Source organism: Nicotiana tomentosiformis, chromosome 8 (genome assembly GCF_000390325.3).
Source record: "Nicotiana tomentosiformis chromosome 8, ASM39032v3, whole genome shotgun sequence".
Taxonomy (NCBI): Eukaryota; Viridiplantae; Streptophyta; class Magnoliopsida; order Solanales; family Solanaceae; genus Nicotiana; species Nicotiana tomentosiformis.
The window spans coordinates 87,288,379-87,313,419 of record NC_090819.1 but is presented as its reverse complement, the minus strand read 5'-3'; the positions used below and the strand labels follow the sequence as shown (position 1 = coordinate 87,313,419).

The 25,041-nt window shown below is 35.4% G+C and overlaps 2 protein-coding genes across 5 annotated transcripts in view; both read left to right on the top strand.

Annotated features, from left to right (window-relative positions):
• The window catches only part of LOC104086393 (anaphase-promoting complex subunit 5), a 34,026-nt gene extending 29,961 nt beyond the window's left edge, over positions 1-4,065 (top strand). The window contains exons 20-22 of one of the 2 annotated variants that reach the window (XR_011410443.1): positions 442-630; positions 1,461-1,936; positions 3,493-4,065. Coding sequence is in view for 1 of the 2 variants with exons in the window: in XM_009590639.4 (XP_009588934.1) it covers positions 442-600 (159 nt within the window). In the remaining variant the exon portion in view is untranslated. Of the gene's footprint in view, positions 1-441; positions 631-1,460; positions 2,644-3,492 lie in introns of those variants that run through there. The other variant, XM_009590639.4, reaches the window with a different exon arrangement.
• A 4,660-nt stretch (positions 4,066-8,725) lies between these two features.
• LOC104086376 (endoribonuclease Dicer homolog 3a) overlaps positions 8,726-25,041 on the top strand; it is a 45,382-nt gene continuing 29,066 nt past the window's right edge. For all 3 annotated transcript variants that reach the window (XM_070182491.1, XM_070182492.1, XM_009590630.4), the window contains exons 1-14: positions 8,726-8,944; positions 9,039-9,219; positions 10,990-11,103; positions 13,221-13,355; positions 13,467-13,536; positions 14,151-14,215; positions 14,326-14,457; positions 15,780-15,932; positions 18,424-18,553; positions 19,529-19,634; positions 19,720-19,912; positions 20,022-20,182; positions 20,265-20,483; positions 22,094-22,353. In XM_070182491.1, coding sequence (XP_070038592.1) covers positions 8,835-8,944; positions 9,039-9,219; positions 10,990-11,103; positions 13,221-13,355; positions 13,467-13,536; positions 14,151-14,215; positions 14,326-14,457; positions 15,780-15,932; positions 18,424-18,553; positions 19,529-19,634; positions 19,720-19,912; positions 20,022-20,182; positions 20,265-20,483; positions 22,094-22,353 — 2,029 coding nt within the window. In that variant the 5' untranslated portion in view covers positions 8,726-8,834. The remainder of the gene's footprint in view (positions 8,945-9,038; positions 9,220-10,989; positions 11,104-13,220; positions 13,356-13,466; positions 13,537-14,150; positions 14,216-14,325; positions 14,458-15,779; positions 15,933-18,423; positions 18,554-19,528; positions 19,635-19,719; positions 19,913-20,021; positions 20,183-20,264; positions 20,484-22,093; positions 22,354-25,041) is intronic.

Genomic DNA, 25,041 nt, shown 5'->3' with positions numbered 1-25,041 from the left:
CAAAGCCACTTTTTTGTAAGTTAATGTATTTTCTTTCCTCATGGAAGAGAAGCTGCATATGATTAGCTCTTTCATGAGTTTTTTGAAGGCTGTTTCAGCTGCAGTCCAGTGCATATGGAAGGTCAGGTATATGGGCCCCCTTCTCTTTTGTCATCTTTACCTTCTATATACATGGTAGGGGTCAAGCCAAACCCCCAACACCTCCGGATCCTTTCCCTGGCTGATGGCTTTCAATTAAAAAAAAAGACTACCATAATAGAGGAACATAACTATCTCCACAATGAATTCAATTCCCACTTGTGAGCACTGAACTGTTTCTGTTTTCTGGTAAAGGGGGACATGCCTTCGCTTGGCTCACAATTTCAGCAAGCCTGTCCCTCCACTGCCCCCCAATAAAAGCAAAGATAAATTTCTGACATGACAATGAATTTTCTTATGCAGTATCACAAATTGGCAGCAGAAGCTTTTTACTTGATGGCCATTGTATATGACAAGCTGGGGAAGCTGGACCACAAGGAAGAAGCAGCTTATTCATTTAGGAAACACATCACTGCTCTTGAAAGCTCTGATATTGAAGATCCTCTTCAATATTGTTGCTAAGAACCAGTATTTTACGTAAATATGCCCTTGGTGAGTGATTATTTGCCTCCTTGCAGCTACTTATAAGAGTAGACTTTAGCTCTTGATACAGAATTGTTCACTAGATCGAACAACGATTCCGGGGTCTATTGGTTAAAGCATGTATCAACAGGATAATTTTGTAACTTCATGTATTTGGAACCAAAACTCTTGCTGTCAGCATGAATTGACGATTTGAAAGTCATCGTATTAATTGGAAGAGAAGTGTGCTAACAGAAGGAAAAATAAGCTGAGATGAATACGACGTTCTACCTTGTACTATGTAGGTTAATCGAGAGTTTGCGGTTTTCTTCAATTCCGAAAGAGTATGCTTGGTTTTAAGAACAAGGAACATTAGCTAAACAATTTCGTTTGACTGAAACTAGAGAAAAGAAAATCATCTATATTCCGTGCTTAACTGAAAAAACTGAGAGACAATAGCATAGCTGGAAGTTAGTGTAACACCTAGGTGTTGCTCTTCAGTTGTTATACAAGAAAAGACAATTTTATTTATTTATTTTTGTTGGGAATAACCCTTCCCCATCATGAGTATTGGACATTTATCTCCTTGCTCTACAAAAAAAAGCATAATACCTCCCAATGCTCTTAGAGATCAAAATGGGGGCAACAGAAGAGTTCAGAGTTACCTGATAAGGACTATCCTTATGCATGATGAGTTTGCCTCCGATGCTTTTTGCCTTTCCTATTGAATCCAGGAGGTTCCCTTCCATTTACAGGGCCCACGAGTAAGACAACTAGATCAAAAGGAGAAAAGTTTTCTTAATCTAGTGGGAGTTGCTTTGCAAGAGCTATCTAATTAAGTTTTCTTTTTCCTATCACAGGCAGCTGGCAAATCCGTGTTCGACCACCTCATACATGCTTTTTTACAGCTTCATTCATGCACCATGAGAAGCATTCTAAATTTCTAATGGAACACCCATGTGGACATTGATTGTGATATAATCATATAAAGGCAGTGAAGATATCATGGATGTGGTGGCTTTCCGATTGCAATATTAGAAACGCCTCAAATTTCTGGGCAAGTGTATCGTCACTATCCTCCAATATCAGATTGAGGCACATTTTTGTTGTTGATGGTGGTTGAGTAACATTAGCGCTAGATGGCCATGCTATACCAGTTAGAGTGTACCAACACTTTTGAGTATGATTGTTGGAAGATTACCATGATTTTGTTGGCCCGTTTGCGAGGCCGAAAAGGCTAAGGCTAAATGATTACTCGGGGGTGTTGAACTAGATGTCCACAATCACTGATCGGGAGATAGAGATCTAAAGAAGCGTCCTGAAGAGATTGTCTAGGGTAAGAACCTTTTCCAACTTTTCTTATGTTGTGTAAGATCTTCTCTCTTTGTACAGATTGTTCTACAGGATTAGCAATATAGTAGGATATCAGATATTAAATACGTCATAAGACTTTGAGCCATGTTGAAAGTTGAGATCTTCAGACTTATCACCTCATCAACATGATAAAATCATTTGACACCATTGGCGTGCAGAGATTTATCCTGAACCCAGATAAATAACTTAGCAGTAGTAATTGTAGGGTTACCATAGATGAAAGGCACCATTATTGTGAAGATAGGTGCTGAAAGCCTGAAGAAGAGCTTGGAGAGTTGTGGGAGTGGATCGGATAGCCTCAAAATACCTTCTATATGTTGAAGTATTTTATGGAGTGTAGAAGGGGAATATGTATGACTTGAGAGAAAGTAGACCAGAATGAACATCCAAATGATGCTAGAGAGAAGATAAAGTTCTTCTGATCTTCCATATTGTGATACCATCTGGAGAGAGAGTGTCACAATGCGTAAGAGAAAGGTGTCGGAGTCCCTTTCACGAGCATTACAAAGAGGGTGCTGATAAGAAATATGTGAAAGTCTACATTTAAAAGACGCCCTTTTATAATACGAACTTTGCCTATGCTTATGACACAATTATATTGAGTCGCCTTGAGTCACTCCTATGAATTAGCTTCGAGTCACTTAGTGAATTGTAATGAAAGAACCAAAATACATTCATCATAAAGTTTATATTGCAATGAGGTTGAAGGTTTACCTTTCAATTAATAAGTTATCTAATCTACCATGGAAGAAGAGAACTCATTGTGTATGATACGACCGAAAAAATTCGAACACGTACTAGTTCATGGAAAGGTAAACTCCTACCTAGTGATGGAAACTGTAGCATAGAAAAATTCTAGTGGATGAGGTGATTAGGAAGAGATTTGCCTTCTGCCTATCCGTGCTTACAAAATTATTAATTTTGTTGGGGAAGTGGTTATTCAGATGCAAATTTGCACAAAAGAGACTTTTCTATTTTCCGTCACGTAGTTAAAAATAAAGTTGATTGGAAGGTAACTTTTCTTCACCTAAAAGCTGGTGTGACTCTCCAAATCACGTAATATGTTTAATAAAACAACTCTAATGTAATTAACCTATTTCATATCCATATTATAGACCTGACCTTGTGACCCGTTTTTTAAAATAGGTTAATTTACATTTGACTCGGCAAGCTTTTAGGTGAGAGAAAAGTTACCTTTCGGCTAGTTCTATTCTTCAGTTAATCGGGCAAAAGTGAAATGATTTTTAAGTGACCTTTATGCAATGATCTTTCACTAAAATGACCACCGATGAAATGTTTTCCAATATTGCTTACTAGTATGAAATTATATTTCATTAGCCGCAAGTTTTAATGTCTAAGACTATACTTTACAAAAGCATGTGTTGCGCGGTGGAACAATGACATTAGAACCTCAAAATTAAAGATCGTATATCATGCTATGCGGGCATTCATTTGTTTGGCACTTTAGTATGGAAAGTCAATACTCGTTAGCTAGAGTCATCTTTGGTTTATGTGCAGATTGTAGTTATGCTTTAGAGGAAAAGATCTCCGTCGATCATCAAACTGTACATGAATTTGGCCAAAGACTAACAAGATGCAACGACCCTTTTTCACTGCTTCATAAATTGAGCTTTCAATGGCCATTCTTTCATAATCCCATGTTCCAAGAAAAGTTAGTTTTATGAAATGTGCAAGTACAGAGATATTGCATCACTATTACGGCATATTGTGCCAATGAATGCCCCTGATTCGTTGCTTTTCACATTCAATGTTCTTGGAAGCTTGTGTTGAAACTTTGCCTTTTACAACAACGGAGATAGTTCCATATGGATGGTTGAAATTGGTGCAAATTCTCTCTGTTGCGAAACGTATGGTGTCCCAACTCTACTAAGCTGTTCAAGTTTTGTGGGATGCAAATGTTTAATGTTCATGCCTATTATTTTATTCTAGGGATAATTTTAGAGTTACTTCGTAACACTAACTTTTTACGTGATTTACGATATTAATTTTACCTCCGTTATTTTATGTTATTTGTAATAATTTATTTATTCTGTTTATCATTATTTGAAAAGAAAACACATGCCATTTTATCACCAACACTAGCAAACTACCAACTCCGCAGGCTAACACTCTTGTCAATAGGAGAATCACATCCCTTGTGATTCAGTTTAAATGGTAATTTTCTAATTCTCTCGAAGGTCAATGTAATGAACGCAAATTCATGGCAAGTCCAATTTAAATTTTATTTTTCTTATTTATTGTTGAAAAGTAAATTAAATTGAAATGTAGTATGCACTCTATTGATATCAAATGAATCAAGCAAACTTTTGATTTAAGCTTGGTCATCATCTCTAAACTAAGATTATCCCCCAACTAGTGAATATGTATGCACTTCGCGCGATTGTAAAAAAATATCAATCTATGAAATGATAAGCAATCCAGTATCTTTGATATTGAAAAACAAAATACTTGTAAGCAGCCTACATTTCGGTTAATTCATTCATAATAAATATTACTAATATTTTGATTGTCACAAGAAAGTCTTCTTGGGCATCAAATGGGATTGATATTTGGATGAATAGTACGATATGCAACCGTAACAATATAATAGCAAAAAGCTTTTTCGGTTCATCACTCTTTTTCATAGTTATTAGCATATGTCTTGGAATAATTTTGTCCTTGTTATCATTAGCCGCATTCTTAGTTAATTTTAATTTCTATAACCATTTATTACAAATTAAGTTCTCTAAAACCATTTTAGAAAACTATATCCATATTAGTATTTGCGAATTTCACCTCTAACACAAGCCAAACTATTAAGGTTTAATTTTTTCCCTCTAAAGTGATTATGTCTCGACCAAATATATATACGGACATAATGACGTTATTTCTCAAAAACTATAAACAAACCTTCTCTTATGTAGATGTTAGTGAAATAATGGAAATGAAGTAATAATCAACTAATTTCTATACTATTGAGGCAATATTCTTTATCATTTCTATCTTTGATAACTTATTATATTCCCACTAACCACCAATCAAATTAATTCTCGTCTAAGAGAATGGACGAAGAAGGAACCAAAGCCAAGGGCATATAAACAGTCAGTATGAAGCAAACTTAATTTCCATCTAAATTAAGGTACCTTATATTCAGCAAAATCTGTCGAGATATTTTTCATTTTTCGAAGATGAACTATCCAGGGAAAAAAATTATTCTCAAATTACTTTAAATTTCATCTCAAAACTATATATGTAACTCCACCTCATTTCTTGATTTCTAAGATGACAAAATAATTTGATGTTTTTATATTAACTAATTCCCAAACACAATTCCCATTTCATTTCAACCCAAAAAGCAAAAAGAATTGAAGAAAAGAGAAGAAATTTTAAAAAATGGTAAATAATTTAACCTCACTAAACTTGGGAATATTTTCTCATGTCCATTTTCTTCACAAGTACTTCACCAATCTAATAGATTTGCTTAAACACACTAAAATTAAAATAAAAATCATTTTAGGCAAAAATAAGTAATCATTTCCATTTTCTTCTCTAATAAAAGTGAACGAAACAAAATTAAATTAAACCTAGTTAAGAAAAGTATATATTTTTTAGAAAACCTACTTGAGGAAGAAAATAAAAAAATTACCGCCACCCCTCCCCCAAATAGATTCATAGAACCAAACAAATTATCTACTCAATGGAGTAGTCAGAATTTTGCAAACCCACAGACAAAGATAAGTAACCAAACAAAAAGGAAATTTCTCATAAAATAAAATGAAAATAAAAGAAAAAAGAAAACAAAAAAGACAATTACTTATTCTAAGTACGTGACCTCTCATAAAACATACTCTTACGGTCCTGCTACACAGACATGAAGAGGATTACCTTGAATTCAACAGTCTAAAAATAACCCTTTTTATGGTTTCTTGTATGCATCATCTTCTTCGTCACTAATTTCCTTGTTGAATACTGATTGTCTTCCAATTTAAAGATGATTAACGGTTCTCCTTTCTTCCAAGACTCCAACTACTACAGGTGAACATATTTTAGCGCAAGTCATCAATTACAATTGCCAATAGATAAAGATGGATGGCGATTTAATGGAAAAAGAAATAACATACTACTAAAAGAATGAAACTTGGCCCACGCCTCCTATTTGTTCAGGGTTATTCCGGTTATTCCTTTCCGGCGGGTGATTTATTCATGAATTCCTCTCTCACTCATGATGAAAGCTAAGAGCTTGCTCAACCTGCTCATGGCTAGATCGATCGGTTTCGGAAGCCTAAGCCAAGAAGGTACGAACGAAGTGACGGGCCCCTTTAGAAGATAGGGGACGACATCCAAAAATTCGAGAAGAGTGCTCGGACTTGTTTTCCCCCTCTTTCCTATTCAAGAGTTCTCCTTTTAGGGGATCTGGTCGAAAAATCGGCCGGCGCCCACCCGATCAGAGGGACTTAGAAATTAATTGAGTACAAAACTTATCAACCAAAAATAAACTCATATAAAAAGTGAAAAAAAAAGATGCTAGAAAAGTTCATTCCGTATCCAGAAATTAAAATCTGACCATAATGAAGAATTTCACAGATTTACGAGCAACATTTGAAAGAAAGATACACCTAGATCACCATCTTAGGCTAACTGGTATAATCCTAATCCTCCAAAAAGATAGAGAAGATAAGTGAATTTGGTGCTTGTCATAGTAAGTTATCTTGCCGTTAAATATTTGCTGGGCCGAGGGAAAGGTATTTAGCAGGAAAAAGTGTTATCATAATAATAAAAAATGTCCTTTTAAGTTTTTTTCTTCTTTTAAAGTAGCACATTAGTAGATGAAACGGTACATGTAACAATTACTGCTTTAAAGGAAAACAGAAAGATTGCATTATAAGAATTGGAAATGTGTCGTTTCATTTTTAATAGTTACTCCTACCACTTTTGGCTATTAAAAATGAGATGAGGTAAATGGAGAAATAAAGGGAAAAAAGTCAAAAAAAGGAGAAAATAATTAGCTTTTTTGGCCAAAGTGCTAAGTCAGCACTCTTTTTCCATCCTTTTATATATATATATATATATATATATATATATATATATATATTTATGTCAAATAATAGAATTGCCTAGAATAAAAGCTAGAGACGATTTAGCAATGAGAGCTTTTGTCTTTTCAGTTGGAGGGAAGAGGGATTATCATCTTTTTGATTAGGGGAATAGATAATAGAGAAAATTAAGTTCCTTGACTTTAATCATAAAGAAGATTTCAGACTTGTATTATGGTTAAAAATGAATTAAACTCAATTAACCAATAATTTTATGTTTTGAATTTAAAATTTAAGCAAAATTTCATATAAACACGATTATATTTGTCTTTACCTATATTTCCCCTATATACTCCATGTCCCTAACACAAAAGATAAGAAGGAGTAGGGTGTAAATTTCAAACAGAATGAGGGTATTTCTATAGTAACAGAGAAGTAGAAGGATTTTCGTACTATTTAAAACCAAACGGAAAAATCTCAAACTGTTCACTTTTCACTATGTACTGTACTTCAAAACAAATAGCCTGTTGGCCAAGGTGAAAAAATCTTTTTCCAAAAGTTCTTTTTCAATCTGAGCACTTTTTATCAATAATTTATGTTTGATCAAGTTTTTCAAAAAGTACTTTTAAGTATCAAATTACGAATAAGAACATGAAAAAATTTACTTAATAGTTAATATTATATGAATAAATAAATAATCTCAAATATTTATTATTAAAGATAATAATTAAATTTTTTTATTTTATTTAAGTAAAACATGAAAATAAAATTAAAAAGTACTTTAATTATTTTAAGATGATTTAAATATATCAAAAAAATTATTTAAAAAATATAAAAACATTCATCCCAAATGTCACTATATATTAAAAAACTATCCTAAAATAAAAAGAAATATTAATACATTAGGAGAGTTCAATAATATAATGTCTAATTGTAAGTATTAGGTTTAAAATAAGTAAGGTTATTTTACTATATATTATATTTTACTAAGGATATTTTTTACAAGAAAAAAAGTTAAAACTGCTTCTGCTTTTGCTTCGAGAGAGAAACTACTTTTTTCCGTTACACGTCAATATATTAGTACCCAAAAAAAAAGAAAAAAAAGAAAAAGAGTCTCTCACTTTACCTAGCAATTTTCTATTGGTCCGTGGTTTCCACGTTTTGACTCTTGACTGGAATTGTTTAACACTGTCACATTATTCCCAAAGCCCAAAGGGTCCCTTTCTTCAAAGCTTGGAGCATGATAAGCACGTGTACTTTACCCCAATTTATAATTCTTTGCAACTCGGAACGATCCAAATATTTAACCCCAATATTCTAGACAAAAAAAAAAAGAAGAAGAAGAAGCCAATATTCTAATAGTAGTAGTAAATATTTTACATAAAATTATACCAGTTTTAAAATTCAAGTTTATTTATTTAGTAAAAAAGTAATGATATACTAGCATTTTTCAGTTAAATTGTTATTATTGTACTAAGATATTTCGATATTGCATTATAAAATACAATCATTTATAAGATGAAACAAAAAAAGTAGTACTATAATTTTTGAGAATATTAATTGTTCAAGTTAAATTATCAGCCAGCCACTAATTTAAATAATGTAAAGTATAGGGTATATTTTTCCAAAATATAGAATATAAATTAATTGACTCATATTTACTCAACTCAAAAAGTTTTAAACCAAAAAAACTTAAAAAATTGTTTTATTGGGCCGAGTCTCCTCTAATGCAGAATATGAGTACAAATTTCACTCCTTGATTCTTCACGCCCTTGGCATTGGTAACTTTCCAGTTTCTATTTGAGGAGAAAACTCAAAAGGGAAACAATGGAGAAGAAGAAAGAAAATCCATTGAAGAGAAACTTTGAAGACTTATGTAATGAAGCTGAACAAATGGCTGTAGAGAAGAAGCAGAAGGAAGATTTTATTCCAAGAGAGTATGCAAGATTTTTTGGGTTCGTATATATATATTTTTAAAACAAGTTGTTGAAATTTGATGAAATTGCATGTTTGGGGCTTTTTACTTTTCAGTTACCAGTTGGAGGTATATGAAGTGGCAATGAGGAGGAACACTATATGTGTATTGGAAACTGGGGCTGGCAAGACATATATAGCAGTGATGATGATCAGAGAAATTAGTAAAACATTGAGGACTGGTGATGAGAAGAAGTTTATTGTATTCTTGGCACCCACTGTTCATCTTGTTCATCAGGCATGTCTCCTTTTTTTTTCTTTATCTTTTTCATACTTGTTCCTTTTTTTTGGCCAGAATTTTGGTTGAGTAAGAGAATGTGGTTTAGAAAGTCTTGATTATGCTGGGTAAAGTTAAGGTTTTGGACTAAGTATAACCAGCACCACTGTTGGAAAAAAATGGTGAAAGAAAAGTCCAATTATGATCTTTTTTTTAGGTTTGAGGTTCAAATCTTAGGCAGAAATATTGGGTGATTTCTTCCCATTCGTTGGTAGCAGGTACCCCTGTAATTAGTGGAGGTATGTGCAAGCTGACCCGGCTAACATGGTTATCACAAAAAAACTATGGTCCTCTTTTTTAGGTCCCTTTTTTTCTGTTTTGTTATTGCACTTGATATTGCTATGTTCCCTTCCCATAAAACTTGACCAATTTACTATTCATCTGGTAAATGATATACTTTCTTCATCTTGATGGTTTTGAATTTTTTTCCTTTTTTTTTTTTCTTTTTTTGTCTTTGGTTAAGAAAATTTTTTGGTTTTTTGGTTTGGTTTCGGATGAAGAGTTTAATTTTTTTCTTTTGGTTTTTGGTTCAAACTCGGATCGTGAAATAAATCCAAAAAAAGAATTACTGATTGTATGCATTTTTCTTTCTTTTGCTGATAAGTTGCTTACAATATATGTTCTTATACTTTTATTTAGTATTTAAGTATCTTATGTTTTCAGAGAATTTGCCTTTCACAGCATTACTTAGGCCTGTGGGCTTCTTTGGAAGTTTCAGTCTTTTTCTACTCACTTATGCAACTAATGAGTATTAAATGTTTGATTTGGAATTATGTGACTTGTGGTGAAGATAATGTGAATATCTATTGGAATTGTTTGTGATTTTTGTATGGAGTACCAAGATTATATTCTTGTTTATTTGTTTAGTATGTTTGTTATTTTGCACTTTGATGATTTTGTTTTCCTTAGTCATTGTGAAATCTTTGAATGATACATTTCCGAATATACAATTACTTTTGTTTTATGAGTTTGAATGACAAATATTAGTTTAAGTATCACTCTTCCAATATAAAGTTTTTGCAAAAAAGTGGCATTTTGTTGTTTTATGAAACTATCTCTTTCTGTAGAAAGCATGCTAGTATCTACATATAACTGAAGTTCACTGTCTTTATCTCTTTATTTTTATTATTATTTATTGATGTTTGATAACTGAGAAATCCTCGAGGGCTAGTGACTCACGGTTCAAAGCTCGGTGGATAATGGTGCCCGTCCCTCTGCTGTCAAAATGACTTAATTAAACCATGCCCATTGTATTGGAGTATGATACTTGACTAAAAGAGGGAAGAGTGATTACTGAAGAGGAGAGCTATATTCTTCTCAGAAATTTATTGAGGTCACAAGCCCAAGCATGAAGCAGTGGGATAGATGTACTCTGACAGACTTATACAATAGAAATCTCTAAATGAAAGGACCAAAAAGAAAAAGAAAAAGAAAAATAGAAATCAAATTTGTCTTCCAAGGGGAAGTACTTGATTTTCAAACAATGCCACTCAAACTTTTAGAGCTTCCACTGTGCTCTATTCATTAGAAGTCCTGAACGCATGTTTCATTCCAAAATTATGACTATAGAGGGGCTTTGAGCATTAAATTATCTGCAATCAACTTAATTTTTTTGATAAGGATTTGCAATCAACTGAAAAGTTTGAGTTTGAGCTTTTATCAAATTTGGTACTTTGGAATGTGCTCAATTTTGATGATACTAATCCTTGTTTATTTACAACATTGTTGCAGCAATACGAGGTTATACGACATCATACGCAGCTTGCGGTTCAAGAATACTATGGGGCCAAAGGAGTTGATGACTGGAATGTAGAAAAATGGAAAACCGAAACTGATGATAATGACGTAAGTTGTTCCCTTTCTTGGTTTTCTGCGCTAAAGTGTGTTTGTGCTGAAATAATTGTATGATAATCGATGAAGCTGATATCTAAGGTAACACAATCTGTGCCAAGGTGAAGGTTACTTTTCCTATCTCAAGACACGACTAGCTTTGTGGTTCTGTAGTCAAGATATTATTATTTGATAGATAGTCATATGTAATAATCAAAGAGCATTCCTTGTTCACTGAAGTAAAACTCTTAAACAGGTCAAGTCCCACCATGCACAAAGCTTCATATCATTGACTAGCAGATTTGTATGTAAAGTTATTTGATTGCCCTGCTGAGGATATGGACACTGCACAAACATTTTGAAAGAAAAAAAAAATTCAAATCATCAACCTTTTGATTTTATGATTGTAGTGCTTAATGTCTCTACCTCCACAAGATAAGAGTAAGGTCTGCATACACATTACCCTTACCAGACCCCACACTGTGGGAATATATTGGGTATGTTGTTGTTGTAGTGCTTAATTTCTAGTTGAATATATTTTAAACTCGTAGGCTCTGTGCCAAGCATGTCGCTTTCTGGTTGTTGATCCTAATATATATGATTCGTCTTCCAAGCATTGCAAAGATAGTGCCGCACTTAATATTCTGTGCATGCTAATTGTGATCTTAGTCCGATGGAAAATCAATCCACGCCAGTGTTGTCAAAGGCGAAAACCTTTAGAAAGTGCTCCAGGTCTATTAGGGCTTTAAGTGCCAAAGCAGTGGGGTGGACTTGGAGTAAAAGATCTCAGGGTATTCAACAGAGCTTTGCTGGGGAAGTGGCTGTGGAGATTCGGGGTAGAAGAGCATGCTCTATGGAGGGAGGTCATAGTAGAAAAGTACGATTCCACGGGAGGGGGTTGGAGGACCAAGGCAATCACAGCACCGTTCGGGTGTGGCATGCGGAGGAACATCATGAAGAACTGGGAAGCTTTTTATGGCAACATCACTTACAAGGTGGGAGATGGAAGGAGAATCAGCTTTTGGAATCACAGGTGGTGTGGAGAGGCTACTCTGAGGGTCTCTTTCCCCCACGTCTTCAGAGTTTCAAACCAGAAGGAATTGATGGTCCAACAAATTCGCAAGAAGCATGAAGGGGGATAGTATGGGACCTCTCTTTTAGAAGGAACATGCAAGATTGGGAGATTGCGGAGCTCCAAAATTTGTTGGCACTGCTATACGGGCAAGATATGCCCCATCCATCTTATGATTCTTGGAGATGGGGGTTGCGTGGCGATGGTTTGTTCACCGTAAAGTCCTTCTACCAGCGTATGTTGGTGAGACAGGAGACTACTTTCCCATACTCATCGATCTGGATTCCTAAGGCGCCCACGAAGGTGTGCTTCTTTGCATGGCTAGCAGCGAGGGGAGTGATTTTGAAGAGAGGAATTACACATGTTAGTTGGTGCTACATGTGTAAAAGCTCAGGGGAAGAAGTTGATCATCTTATGCTGCATTGCCCTGTGTCCTGGGGTTTATGGAGGGCAATTCTGAATCTTTTTGGTGTTCAATGGGTGATGCCAAACACTGTAAAGGAAATGCTATATAGCTGGGCCGGTTTCCGTAGAAGAAGCAAGCAAAAGGCGTGGAAGTTCGCCCCGTTAGCTCTCATGTGGTTAGTCTGGGGAGAGAGAAATAAGAGAGTTTTTGAGGGGATTGAGTCTCCGTTTCCACACCTTAAAAATAGTCTTTTATCTTTGATCGCTTTTTGGTGCACACATGTAGCCCCTACTTGTGTAGAAGATTGGGCATCATTTGTAGAGAATCATGTTCTGACGTAAATTCTCTACTTTTTGTATACTTCCTGTATGCGGGAGTTTTTTCTCCCTTTTGATTAATACAATTTACCTTATCAAAAAAAAAAAAGTTCGTTGAGTCTATCAGATCCCACATTGGACTCGGTCATACTATTTTGACTTGAAACTTTTGCGGTTTTGATTTCTTTATATTGACTTCTTGCTGAGTAATGCTACCACATGTTCTTTTAAATAACTTTTCTAAAGAGTTTAATATATATAAATCATTTAAATTCTCCATTTATGAATGTGCTTTAAATATTACTTGATATAACTGCAATTACTTTTGATCTCACAGGTTTTGGTTATGACACCCCAAATTTTCTTGGATGCATTGAGAAAGGGTTACATAAAATTTGGTAGAGTGTGCTTTCTGATACTAGACGAGTGCCATCGTGCCAGTGGTAAACATCCCTATAAAATGATTATGACGGTAAGCCTCACTTCTTTCATGTGACTTTTTCTTAATTCCCTTCTTAAACTTTTCTCGTCTTCTCGTTATCCTGTTGGACATGCTCCTGTGCATCCTCTATAACCAACAAAGGAGTTCTATCATCAATCCACAAGAACATCAAAGGTTTTTGGGATGACTGCTACCCCTGTGACTAGAAAAGGTAACTTTTGATCTTCCTCAGTTTCTCGTGCTCCTCGTGCTCTGCCTGCTTCTCGTTGCCCAAATCATCCCTCTCATCAATAAATAAATAAATAAATAAATGAAACATAGAAAAGGGATTTTTCAGGCAAAAGAGGAAACTCTAGCATCGCTTATGACGAAAGGGAATAGTAACCCCCACCCCCAAATATTTTCTTCTTTCCTGTGAATGAGACCTTTTAAATTCACTGTTTGCTTGTTTATCAATGTGTCACATGATGACTGATAGTGACAAATATCTATACTCCTTGGTCCAAAGTTAGTTTAATTGGAACAGAAATAGATAGAGTAACAAAATGATTTTGAAAGGCTATCTGGGACCCATTTTCATTTAATGGGTTTAAGAGTTTCTTTTATTGACCTTTTTCTTCCTCGACATAGTTTTTCTGCTATACTATCTTTTCAACTGGACTAGGCTTACACTTTCCTTTCCTTTGCAGTTGGTCAATCTTCCTTCCAACTTTTATTTTGGATATATGCTAATACTTTTTATTTGCAGCTGTCTTAGCCAATATGAATTTGATATATATGGTTTTAGATCTTTCGTGGATTTACTTAACATACCCTCTCGATCAGGTGTTTCATCTTCAACAGACTGCGAGGAGCAAATATCAGAACTTGAAAGTCTTCTTGATTCCCAGGTAATCTTCTGGCAAATCCTGTCACCTTGTTGCAGCTTGTGAATGGTTTTGTTAATCGTAGCCAGTGTAATGGTTTCTAATGCATGAATATATGGTTTCGTCTTGTATAGATATATGCAACAGAGGAGAGGGTGGGGCTGGACGAATTTGTTCCTTCTGCAAAGGAGACTTGTAAATTCTATGATCCAATAGTGTCTTCGACTTTAGAAATAAAGGCAAAATTGGAAGCTTCATGGTCAAAGGTAAACGCCCAAATGACTATACCATATTAAATAAATGATATGGTCCGTACATTGTAATCTATATCCATTTAGTTCTTTATGTTTATTTTCTTTTCTTTCGTGTCTGCAATCTTTAGATTTTGAAATCAAGGGTGATCTCTGACCATTGTTCATTAACGATATTTAAAAATAAATAAATGAACGTTTAGAATTGTGAGAAATAAGAGAAAGGGAAAAGATAATTGAGAGAGAGCATAAAGACAACCGCCCTATAGCATTTATAAGCACATTTTACAATGTTTACATCCAGTATCACTGGCAAATCTATGACGACCATGTTTCCTCCTCAGGATATCACTTGTAAATATACAACATACCATGAGAATTAAGAGATACGAGAGAAAAGATTGAGAATATATGTGAATACAATCGTCTTGCACCTAGGCTTTTATTAGACTACTTTACAATGTATATTGTACATTTGACTGATGTTAGACTTCGGTATATGCATTATGATATATTTACATATCTAAGCAACTATCTAACAGAAACTAAATTAGTAGAGATAATAAACAGTAGGGACTGTTGTGATCCGCCTCCCCTGTTCCACGCGCCCTTACTAATAAAGGCTCCCATTGGGAGAAGCAGAAATTGTTGAGTGACGTGGGGACTCGGGTCGGGGCGCAGCGTAACTAAGAGAGCCATTCCATTTAGGGCGAGACAAAATGGGCGGGGACGGGCACTCTGGTGTCCGAGACGATTGGTCAGACAATGACTACTTACAAGGAAAGAAAAAGAAAAAAGAACATAAAGTTTTTGTGAGTTGGGTTAAAACTTTAAGAGGGTGCCTGTAGGTTTTATCTTTACTTCCCCTTATGTGGTCTTATTGCAGACCTACTAGATGGTTTTGGGTGTGTGAGTTTTACTGATCTATAAGGATCCTCACTGTCTTGATGTTTTCCTATGAAAGGGCACAGTTCAATCTACACTTTCAATAGGTTTCAATGGTGGTGTTTCCAAAAACTTAAATGATTAATGTTCTGCTGAACTCCAGGAATGTTAAGCTCATCCATAACCTTCAAATTTTGCCCTAACTCTTCCTCTACCCGTTTTCTGGAGTGGGTAGGGAAGTGGATGTAGCCGTGCGCTTGCTTGTGTACTTAGATATTGGGAAAGATACATTGTTTATTCAGTAATCCTTGGTGCTTTTCTGGATGTTGATTATGAAGTGCTTGTTGACACATTTCCCCGAATGAATAATATGCTTCTTGGGAATCTAAGGAGCTAACTTTTTTTCAAAGCTCAAGTCCCTTATACTTAATTCTCCTAATTTTCATGAACAGTTTGATGCTGCATTAGTTGACTTGCAGCTGTCAGTATCAAGTCAGTACAAAGATACAGATGACAACTATATGAATCTTTGGAAGAGATTATCCAATTTTTATGCAAAGATATTGTGTTGCCTTGAAAATCTAGGCATCATATGTGCGTATGAGGTATGATTGTAGTTTTACGTTCTGTTATTTGCTTTCATTTCTTGGTAATATACACACTAATTGAAGGGCATGCATGCATCTAGCTACTCCAATGATGGAACTAACTTTCATCTTCTCTTTCTGTTTAAGGAAGCATACACATTCATTCATACATACTGACATATATCACATCTTCTACTAGCTTAAACTTTAGAGGAAGCGGTCACACAATTCCGCGTGTTTGGCCATGAAAGAATTTGGCTCATGTAAAAGGCCAGCATATGGGGGACACAATATAGACTTAAAATAAAGAAATTTGCCACCTCTCTAATTATTTAAGCTTTTAAATGAGGCAATTTACACAACTCAATAGAATCTATGTTTATAGCTGGAGCATGCGTTATATGACATCTTTTTATTCTTAAACTTGGAGAATTATTCGGCAAAGCAAAGGTCTTAGAAAACCTTCTCTTCTGTGTTAAAATTCTGGTTTCTAGACTCCCTTAACAGGGGATAGCCTGGGAAAAAAAGGGAAAATAAGTCCTTGTTAATGGATGTATTTCTGTATGAAAGTTGAACAAACAGTCAATCATGTTCCATGCATTGTGAATGGCTGCTCTTGTTGCACACTAATCTATGTCATTGGAGGTATTCCATGGCTCTGCTAACTTCTGTTAGAAGTCCTCTTGCCATGGATTCTGTGTGGGCAGCTTCATAAGAGTTTTCAGAATTCTTTCCTGAATGCCTTTATTGGTGCATATGGCAGGAACAAAATGGAGGCCCCCCCCCCCAAACTCCCACACCCACACACACAAAAGTAAAGAAAAAGAAGCAAAAAAAGAAGTCATTACAAGGACTGCAGATGCCATTTTACATATTCCAATACCATTGCATGCGTGATATGTAAGATCTATTGGAGTAAATACTAATGAAAATTATATATTTTTTAAAAAGAAAATGTAAAAGTGCAGGATTCTCTTTTTATTCAAGTCGGCTTCCAAAAGTTTCTGCACAATTTTCCTTTAGTTCTTAGTCAAGCTAAACAAGACGTAAATAAGGGTGTTTTACCTAATAAAATCAGGCAACGAGCCAAAAAAAGATTTCTGTCCGGTGTAATCTAAGAGATCCCTTAAAGACGAAGGTTTTCATACGCACCATGGATTAGGTTAGTTGACGTAACCTTTTGTTTCAGGTAGCTTCGTATAATTTTTTTGAGGTCCTTGGAGCTATTGCCAGTTGTACATCTATGCGGCACTAGCTTAATGCTCATTTATGACTAAAATTTACTTATCCAAATTAAGGAAATACTTTTTGTTCTTCCGGATTGTGCTTGCTTGCCCTTCTTGAATGCTTGTCTTGTTTGCGTGAAGATCACTTTATTCCTGAAGGTCTATGGGATATGGTTGCTGCAAAGAGTTACTTCATGGAATCTAAGCTCATATAAAACTGCTTTTGATGTACTATTTTTTTTAAAAAAGCTGGTGGTTTTGATTTATTCATCGGCTTGTATCAATGAGTATCCTTGTTCTCTCATTAATCATCTATTACTAACAAAATATCTTCTTCTGTCCAAAAGCAAAAAGTGGAGTTCTTTTCCTAGAAAGTTAAGGAAACCTGTTGGACTTTTTTAATAGGATAATAAAAGTTTATTAATGAAGGGCGAACAAGCATCCGTAGACAAGTAGTATACCAAAGAGTAGAAAACCTTACAAAAAGATGTGTCTTTCTTTTTAACGAACAACAACCAATCTTCTATACAAATAGGAACCTCGTGGGTGCATCAAAATGAAATGAGGGATAAGAGGCTATTCCTCAAGTGTACAAAGTCCTTCTCTATCCCATTCAAAGCCCTCCTATTTCTCTCGTTCCAAAAGAAATGAGGAAATCTATTGGACGTCTCATCTTCCAATATAGCAAATCAAAGTAAGAATTAGGAAAACTTAAAAGAATTGAGTCCTCACTGAATGAATTGTAATGTGGTCAACAGTGACCTTATGAAAGGTGTTCTTTTCCTCTGACTAGTGTACTTGAATTCTTTTTTCTCTGTTGCTTCAATGTGCTTTCTTGGCCTCTATCCAATTGATGAACTCAGCATCCCTGCATTTTGTGGCTGCCTATGGCTCGGTATTGTCTGAATCTTCATGCAAGAAGAAGAATCGGTTTACCAGCCACTACACATCTGTAGATCCCATCAAATCATTAAACCTGGAGGCTGCTCGCCCTTTGATCCCTGTGGTTAGACTTACTGGCCGAGAAGGTTAGCGAGGTTCCTGCCATGGTGAGATGGAAGATCCTTCACTATAGTGGGAAGAAGACACATTTAGTTGGTAGAAGCTTGGGTCTATACTGGACTATCAGGACTTTTTTCTAAACTCTGGCTATCTCTACCAGCTTCTATGTTTTCTTCAAGAGTTCTGCATCCCTTGTCTGACATTCCTTTCAAATCTATCTACTATTGTTTTGGAATTTCTTAAATCTGGCTCTGATAGTTTTTTCATCTCTCATATTGTAGGCTGTTACGGTCTGTTTGGAAAATGTCCCTGATGACAAAGAGGAAAATGAGATTCTTAGGAAAAGTTCTCTCCAACAGAGATACTTCTTGGAAGAGGCATTGTCAATTATTCAGGAATCAATGCCACAAGGTAATTGAGTTTGTTCTATCTATTGTTTATGCAGATATGTTTGCAGACCTCTTTGTTGTCAACGTTATCACTATTATTTTTAGGGTTCTTTTTTGGGTTCTTCTTCGATTGCAAACAAGTATATTCTATCATCCTGGTAACGGAACTTGACTTATGATTCTTTCCGGTGGAGGGTTTGCCATAGTTCCAGCATTTCTGACATAGATTTCTTGTTAAGAATCTGTTTTTCTTTTGATCTGAAACAGTGGGAGTATTCATTCAGCTCCTTGTTGCTTCCTCAGTTTCTTTGCAAATGTTACACATTACTTTTAGTGTACCAGGAGCTCATAAGGTTCTTCTATTGACTGTCCTTATCAAAAAAGGTTTTTTTATTGATTGTATTGTAATTGATCTCTTTTTCTTTCTCCCTTTTTTTTCAAATAAAACCACCTTTTCGGAGATCATTTCTTGCTCACTCTATTTTACTATGTCATAAATTAGGCATGATCCTTTCATTTACATGCATATCTTTTTTCACTACATGCTACTTGTTTTCTAGACCTGTGGACATTATTGAATCAAGATCATTATATTTTTCCATAGAACCTTCTCCCATGTCAACTAATCCATCAACCAGGACAGCTATATATATCACATTCATTCTTTCTATATCCTTTTGTTCTTGTTTTTTTCCCTTATAAAAAAAAGTATCATTGTGTTACAATTTCTTCTGAGCTTTGACAAAATTGTAACTTGGTTTGTTTCCTGTAAAGAGTTGTTTTCTGCTGATTGGTTATGTTTTTTATGGGTCAATTAGTGTAAACACTGCTAGATAGCTTCTGCTCCATCTTTTTGGTTCTTGTCTGTTCTGCAGTAGATAATAATTGAATTTTCCCGTAATCCTGCTGATTTGGCTTTTACCATATTAACACTTTAAAAATTCCAGATTTTGAGTTTTGAGTTCTTGGCAAGTTTTGATTTATTTCAATTCCCCAGACTGTGAGAGTCTTCTAGATGTTGGATATGACTCGTCAGCAACACTGTCAATGGGCCATATATCTTCAAAACTGCATGTGCTTCTTGAAATTTTTAAATCCCTTAGGTAATGAACTCGACATCTGGTTCTGTTACCAAACATATTACTATCTTTAGATGCACAAGCTTAAAGCTCCAATCCGTGCATGCAGGAAAGCTACACAAGTACGCTGTCTCGTTTTTGTTGAAAGAATTATCACAGCTAAAGTAATTGAAAGAGTTATGAAGAAAATGACCTGGTTTTCAGATTTCACAATAGCATATTTGACTGGAACAAACACATCAGTTGATGCACTGACACCAAAAGTGCAAAAAGAAACCTTGGAATGTTTTCGCTCTGGAAAGGTACTTACATGTATACATCCCATTAGATTTGAAATAAATACTTTCTGGTGAGTCCCTTTAACTAGTTTGTTCTTATCTTATATTTTCCCTATTCTTTTTATCATTACAGGTCAATTTATTATTTGCCACTGATGTGGTTGAGGAGGGAATTGATGTTCCGCACTGTTCTTCTGTGATACGGTTTGATTTACCAAAAACAGTTCGAAGTTATGTCCAGTCTAGGGGACGAGCTCGTCAGACTGAATCTCTGTATATACTAATGCTTGAGAGGTGAAGGAACTGCATACCTGACCCGCTTTTGGCTTTCATAAATCTATTGATTTCAAGTGTCTAACCTTGATTTTGATTTCAGGGGAAACATGAAGCACAGAGAACAGATGTTTGATATCATTAGGAGTGAATATTCTGTGACAGATACAGCTATAAAAAGAGACCCTGATGTTTGTGTTGTGAAACCTTGTCTAGTGAAGGAAACTAATGTATATTATGTGGAGGCAACTGGAGCTTCAGTAACTGCAGATTCTAGTGTCAGTCTCTTGAATAAATACTGTGAAATGCTGCCCGGAGATAAGTATGGATTCTCATATCTTCAACTCAAATAATGAATTTTTATTTATAAGCGCACACAAATTTATGGTTAAAACCAGAATCCAGGACCCCAGATTAGATTATAACGAGTTTTGATGTGTTTCCTGCTTAGAGCCGCTTGGGAACGCGTAACTTTTTCTTGGAAGGATATAGAAATCTTGAAACAGTTGGTTACATGATGTTATTGTTTCGATATACTTGAGCACAAGAAGGATCTAGACTGGAACACTACTATCATCAATTACTATCAAACCTTCAATTTCCTCATTCTATTGTTTGCTTCAAAATTTTGTAGTTGACACCTGTTGGCTTCCAATAACTGGCCCACTGCTCTCTGCCTCATGCATGAACCCTAAGCTCAGTAACTTATGGATAGGCCTGTGGTATGCAAAATCCTTTTAACTTAGCCAGTGTACTTGCATGAGAGTATAGGAGGTTTGTGTATGGGACTTTAAGTGGGATACAGTCTATTTACATCTCATATTGGACCATCATCGATATTAGTGTTTTCATTTGTTACAAGACTTCCGAAATTCAAGGTACTAATCCAAAAAGACAAGAAAAAAAGAATGGAACAAGAAAATAACTGGAGGAAAAGAGACAAAGAAAATAGCGTAAGTCTTGGCTGTTGCACAAATGAAAGACAGCTTGTGTGCAAAAAGCACGTTTTCTGCTCTTCATAATCTACAACCATTAGGCTTCTTTAAGATGCCTACTACTAATCCAAAAACAAAAAAAAAAAGAAAAGAAATGGGAAACTAAAAAGAAAAAAGAAAATGTAACAGTAAATCAGTGGCTAAGTGATACTGAAAAAGACAGCTTTTGTGCAAAACACACTTTTCCTTCTCTTCATTCTCTACAACCATTAGGCTTTTTAAAGTCCGTGGTGGTTGAAAGAAGAGAAATGATAAGTTTCTTTCGGGTTGTAGCCTAAGACCACTGTGCACTGATGACGTACTACCACTTATGTTCAATCACAATAAATTTTGATCCTCATATTTGATATGCTAAACTATTTATCAGATTTTTGTTACTTGTCCCTACCTTTTTGTGGTGTATACATTTCCTGAACTTACGGGTCAAGGTGAATCAGACACCTTGAGTCATCCGTATACAAAATGCAACACAAGTCCAGTGAATCTAGCTTCCAGTGTCGTCTCCTCTCCATTGTGCTGATTTTCCCCCCTTACCACTTCAAACTTCAATTACTGGATCCTCTCCAAAGAAACTTTTTGGTGTACATTATGTAGACACTTCTTCAACAACGAGGTGTTATATTTTCAAGTGATGGGTGGCTCACTTCTTCAACAAGTTCTGCATACACCACAAATATGTTTCACATTTGAATGTGCAAGGGGCAATTCTTGCTTTCAATAAATTATTATGTCATGGGAGTTATCAGTTTTAAATTTTCCGTTCTGTATGAAAATGTTGCTCTTGGCTTTAAGTTCTCCTCTTACATTTAACAAATTTGATGCTTTTCGATACGTCCCGATTTAACTCTCATATTCCAGATTAAGAGTATACATAGAACAAAAAGATGGAATCCTATCTGTTTATTGTCTAAAAATATGATAAAATTTTTTCTCACAGGTTCTTCTCTCCAAAGCCCAATTTTGAGTACATCTTGTCTGGGGACTTGTACCAGTGTAAATTGACATTACCTACAAATGCAGCTTTCCAAACAATGGTTGGTCCAGAATGCAGGAATATTCAATTGTCAAGACAGCTCGTCTGCTTGGATGCATGTAAGAAGCTGCATCAGATAGGTGCTCTGAATGGTCATCTTCTTCCTCTCAATGAAAAGCCTTCCAAAAGTGATTTGCATGTGCAGGACAAACATGTAGGGGCAGGTAAACAGGAATAAGCTTTTAACTTTTGACCTCTGTCTTCTCTGCTTTTGAGTTCATCAAATTACACTCTAGCAACATTTAATGGGACCATGGGCTATCTTAAGATGCACTTGACATGATTCTTTTATTAATCCTTCCTTTATCAAGTAGTTAAACATAAATGACAAATCCATTCCTTGTTGAAATGTGTGCGAAGTTGCTCCCAATTTGTTGGGAGACCTATTATCATAGAACAATATTTTCGATGATGACAGCTCTTGGGTTCTTATAATATTTGTAAAAAGGTAAGATGTATTGATGACTTGATGATAAAATAATACAAGACATGCCTTTTTTTAGGTGTCAAAAACAATGGCCATGATATTTCCCCAATTGTGGGATAATATTTGAAACAAGAACTTAATATTTCTATATTATCTTTTTTATTAGCAAAAATGATATATATTTATTTGTTGAGAATGAACTCTTCTATTATTCTAACTCTAACTTTATAGCACTAACACTTGGGGTCGTTTGGTATGAGGTATAAGGTGGGATAAGATGTAGGATTAAATTTGTACTCTGTTTGGTTGGCGGTATAAATTTATCTTGGACTTAATCCTGGGATAAATTTATACCTCCAACCAAACAAGGTATAAATTTAATCCCAGACTTAATCCAGGATATCCCATTTTATCCCATCAAATGTGGGATTATTTTATCCCATCTCTCATATGGTATAAATTAGTCCTGGGATTACAATCCCGGGATAATTTAGTCCGTGTACCAAACGACCCCTTAATATTCCAAATGTCTCTTCAAACTCAAGGTGAGTAAATCAACTTGAATTTCTTTACTTTGAACATAGAAAACCAGAGGTAAGCAGTCGTCAGAATAGTGCTATAGGACAAACTATGGGAAAACATGCCTTTGAAAATCCATAGAATCTTGCGGGGAAAATTTTGATCGTCTGAATCGTGATGACAAGAATGGCCAGAAAGAAATGGCGCCATCGAAACAATTAGTGGAAAGAAGCGCGACAACTGATAGGTGAGTAATCCAACTTGAATTTGTTCACTTTGAACATAGAAAAGCAGCAGTAAACGGTCGTCGGGATAGTGCTGTAGGAGCAACTATCGGAAAAATGGTGCCTTTGAAAGTCCATGGAATCTTGCCGGCAAAATTTTGGTCATCGAAATTGTGATGAAAAAGTTGTTGGAAAAGTAACGACAAGAATGGCCAGAAAGAAGTGCAACCGAAATGATCACTGGAAAGAAGTTCACCACAAGTGGTGGTTACCGTGTAGAGGCGTGTTGATGCTGGAATGATCAACAAAAAATAGGCTTGGTGTAGCTAGAACGATCACCAGAAAAAGGAATGGTGTCATCAGACGGTTTCTGTAAGAGACAAGAATATTAACACTGTGAAAGGAAAGAAAACTTTGGCAAGGAGGCAATGCCGCCTACTTTGCTCAGACCATTGAAGCTTTGGTACCACGTTAAAAGCAAAGATGTATTGATGATTTGATGATGGTGTGGAATACATGATAAATCTTATAGGTGTCAAACACAGTACACATAACTCTTCTCCAGTGTGGGGCAATATTTATCTAAAGATTAGCTCTTCTTTTTAATACTCTAGAGTTCTATTTGTAGATTTTGAGAAGAAGAAAAGGCTTCTTCTATTTCTGTGTGTTTCTTACATCCCTAAGCAAAGGTATTTATACACTAGGTCCTATGACTATTTTAGGAAGGTAGATAAATTACAATCAATCAGAATAACATAAAATCTCAATTAGAATCAAATCAACAGAATCAAATATTTCCTAATAATTAAGCCAATCAACACTCCCGCTCAAGATGGTGCAAAGATGTCGCACATGCCCAACTTGCAAACCAGTGTATGAAAAGTCCGTTTGTTGAGACCCTTGGTAAACACATCAACTAGCTGTTTTTCTAACTACACTTGAAACCTAAGTTGCTCCGACATGGCAGTTTAGGTGCCACACCCGTGTCGACACGACACTAGTATGGGTGTGGGTATGGGATCTGTACCGGATCTTGTCAAACAATTTTGGGTACTTTGACCACGACAGACAGAAAAATTCGAGACGAGATACAATTTGATTACCGAAATCAGAACTAAAACTAGGGTAAATTTGAAGAAAATAACATATCTAGGAAATCAATCTTTTACTTATCTACAACTTGAGAATAAAAAGGAAATCCACACTTTACAAGCTATACGTAAGTATTCCATAAAATTTCTCATAAATTAGAGAGATTTTTTTTAAAAATTATTTTTAGTCGGATCCCCGCACCCGTATCCGTATCCCTGAATCTTAAAATTTACATCTTGAAAGATCCGACCTCTAGATCCGCACCCGTGTCCGAGCAACTTAGCTTGAAACAAGCTCAAGACACCACTCGTAACTTTTTCTTTGATAAAGTGTCGATCAATTTCAACATGCTTTGTTTGGTCATGCTGGACTGGATTATGAGCTATGCTGATGGCAGCCTTGTTGTCACAATATAGGGAAAGTTTTCGCTTTTCAGAGAGTCTCAATCCCTCTAGTAATTTTAGTAACCAAAGAAGTTCACAGACACCCTGGGCCATAACTCTATATTTTGCTTCCACACTTGATCTAGCAATTACACTTTGCTTTTTGCTTCTCCAAGTAACCAAATTCCCTCCTATGAGTGTACAATA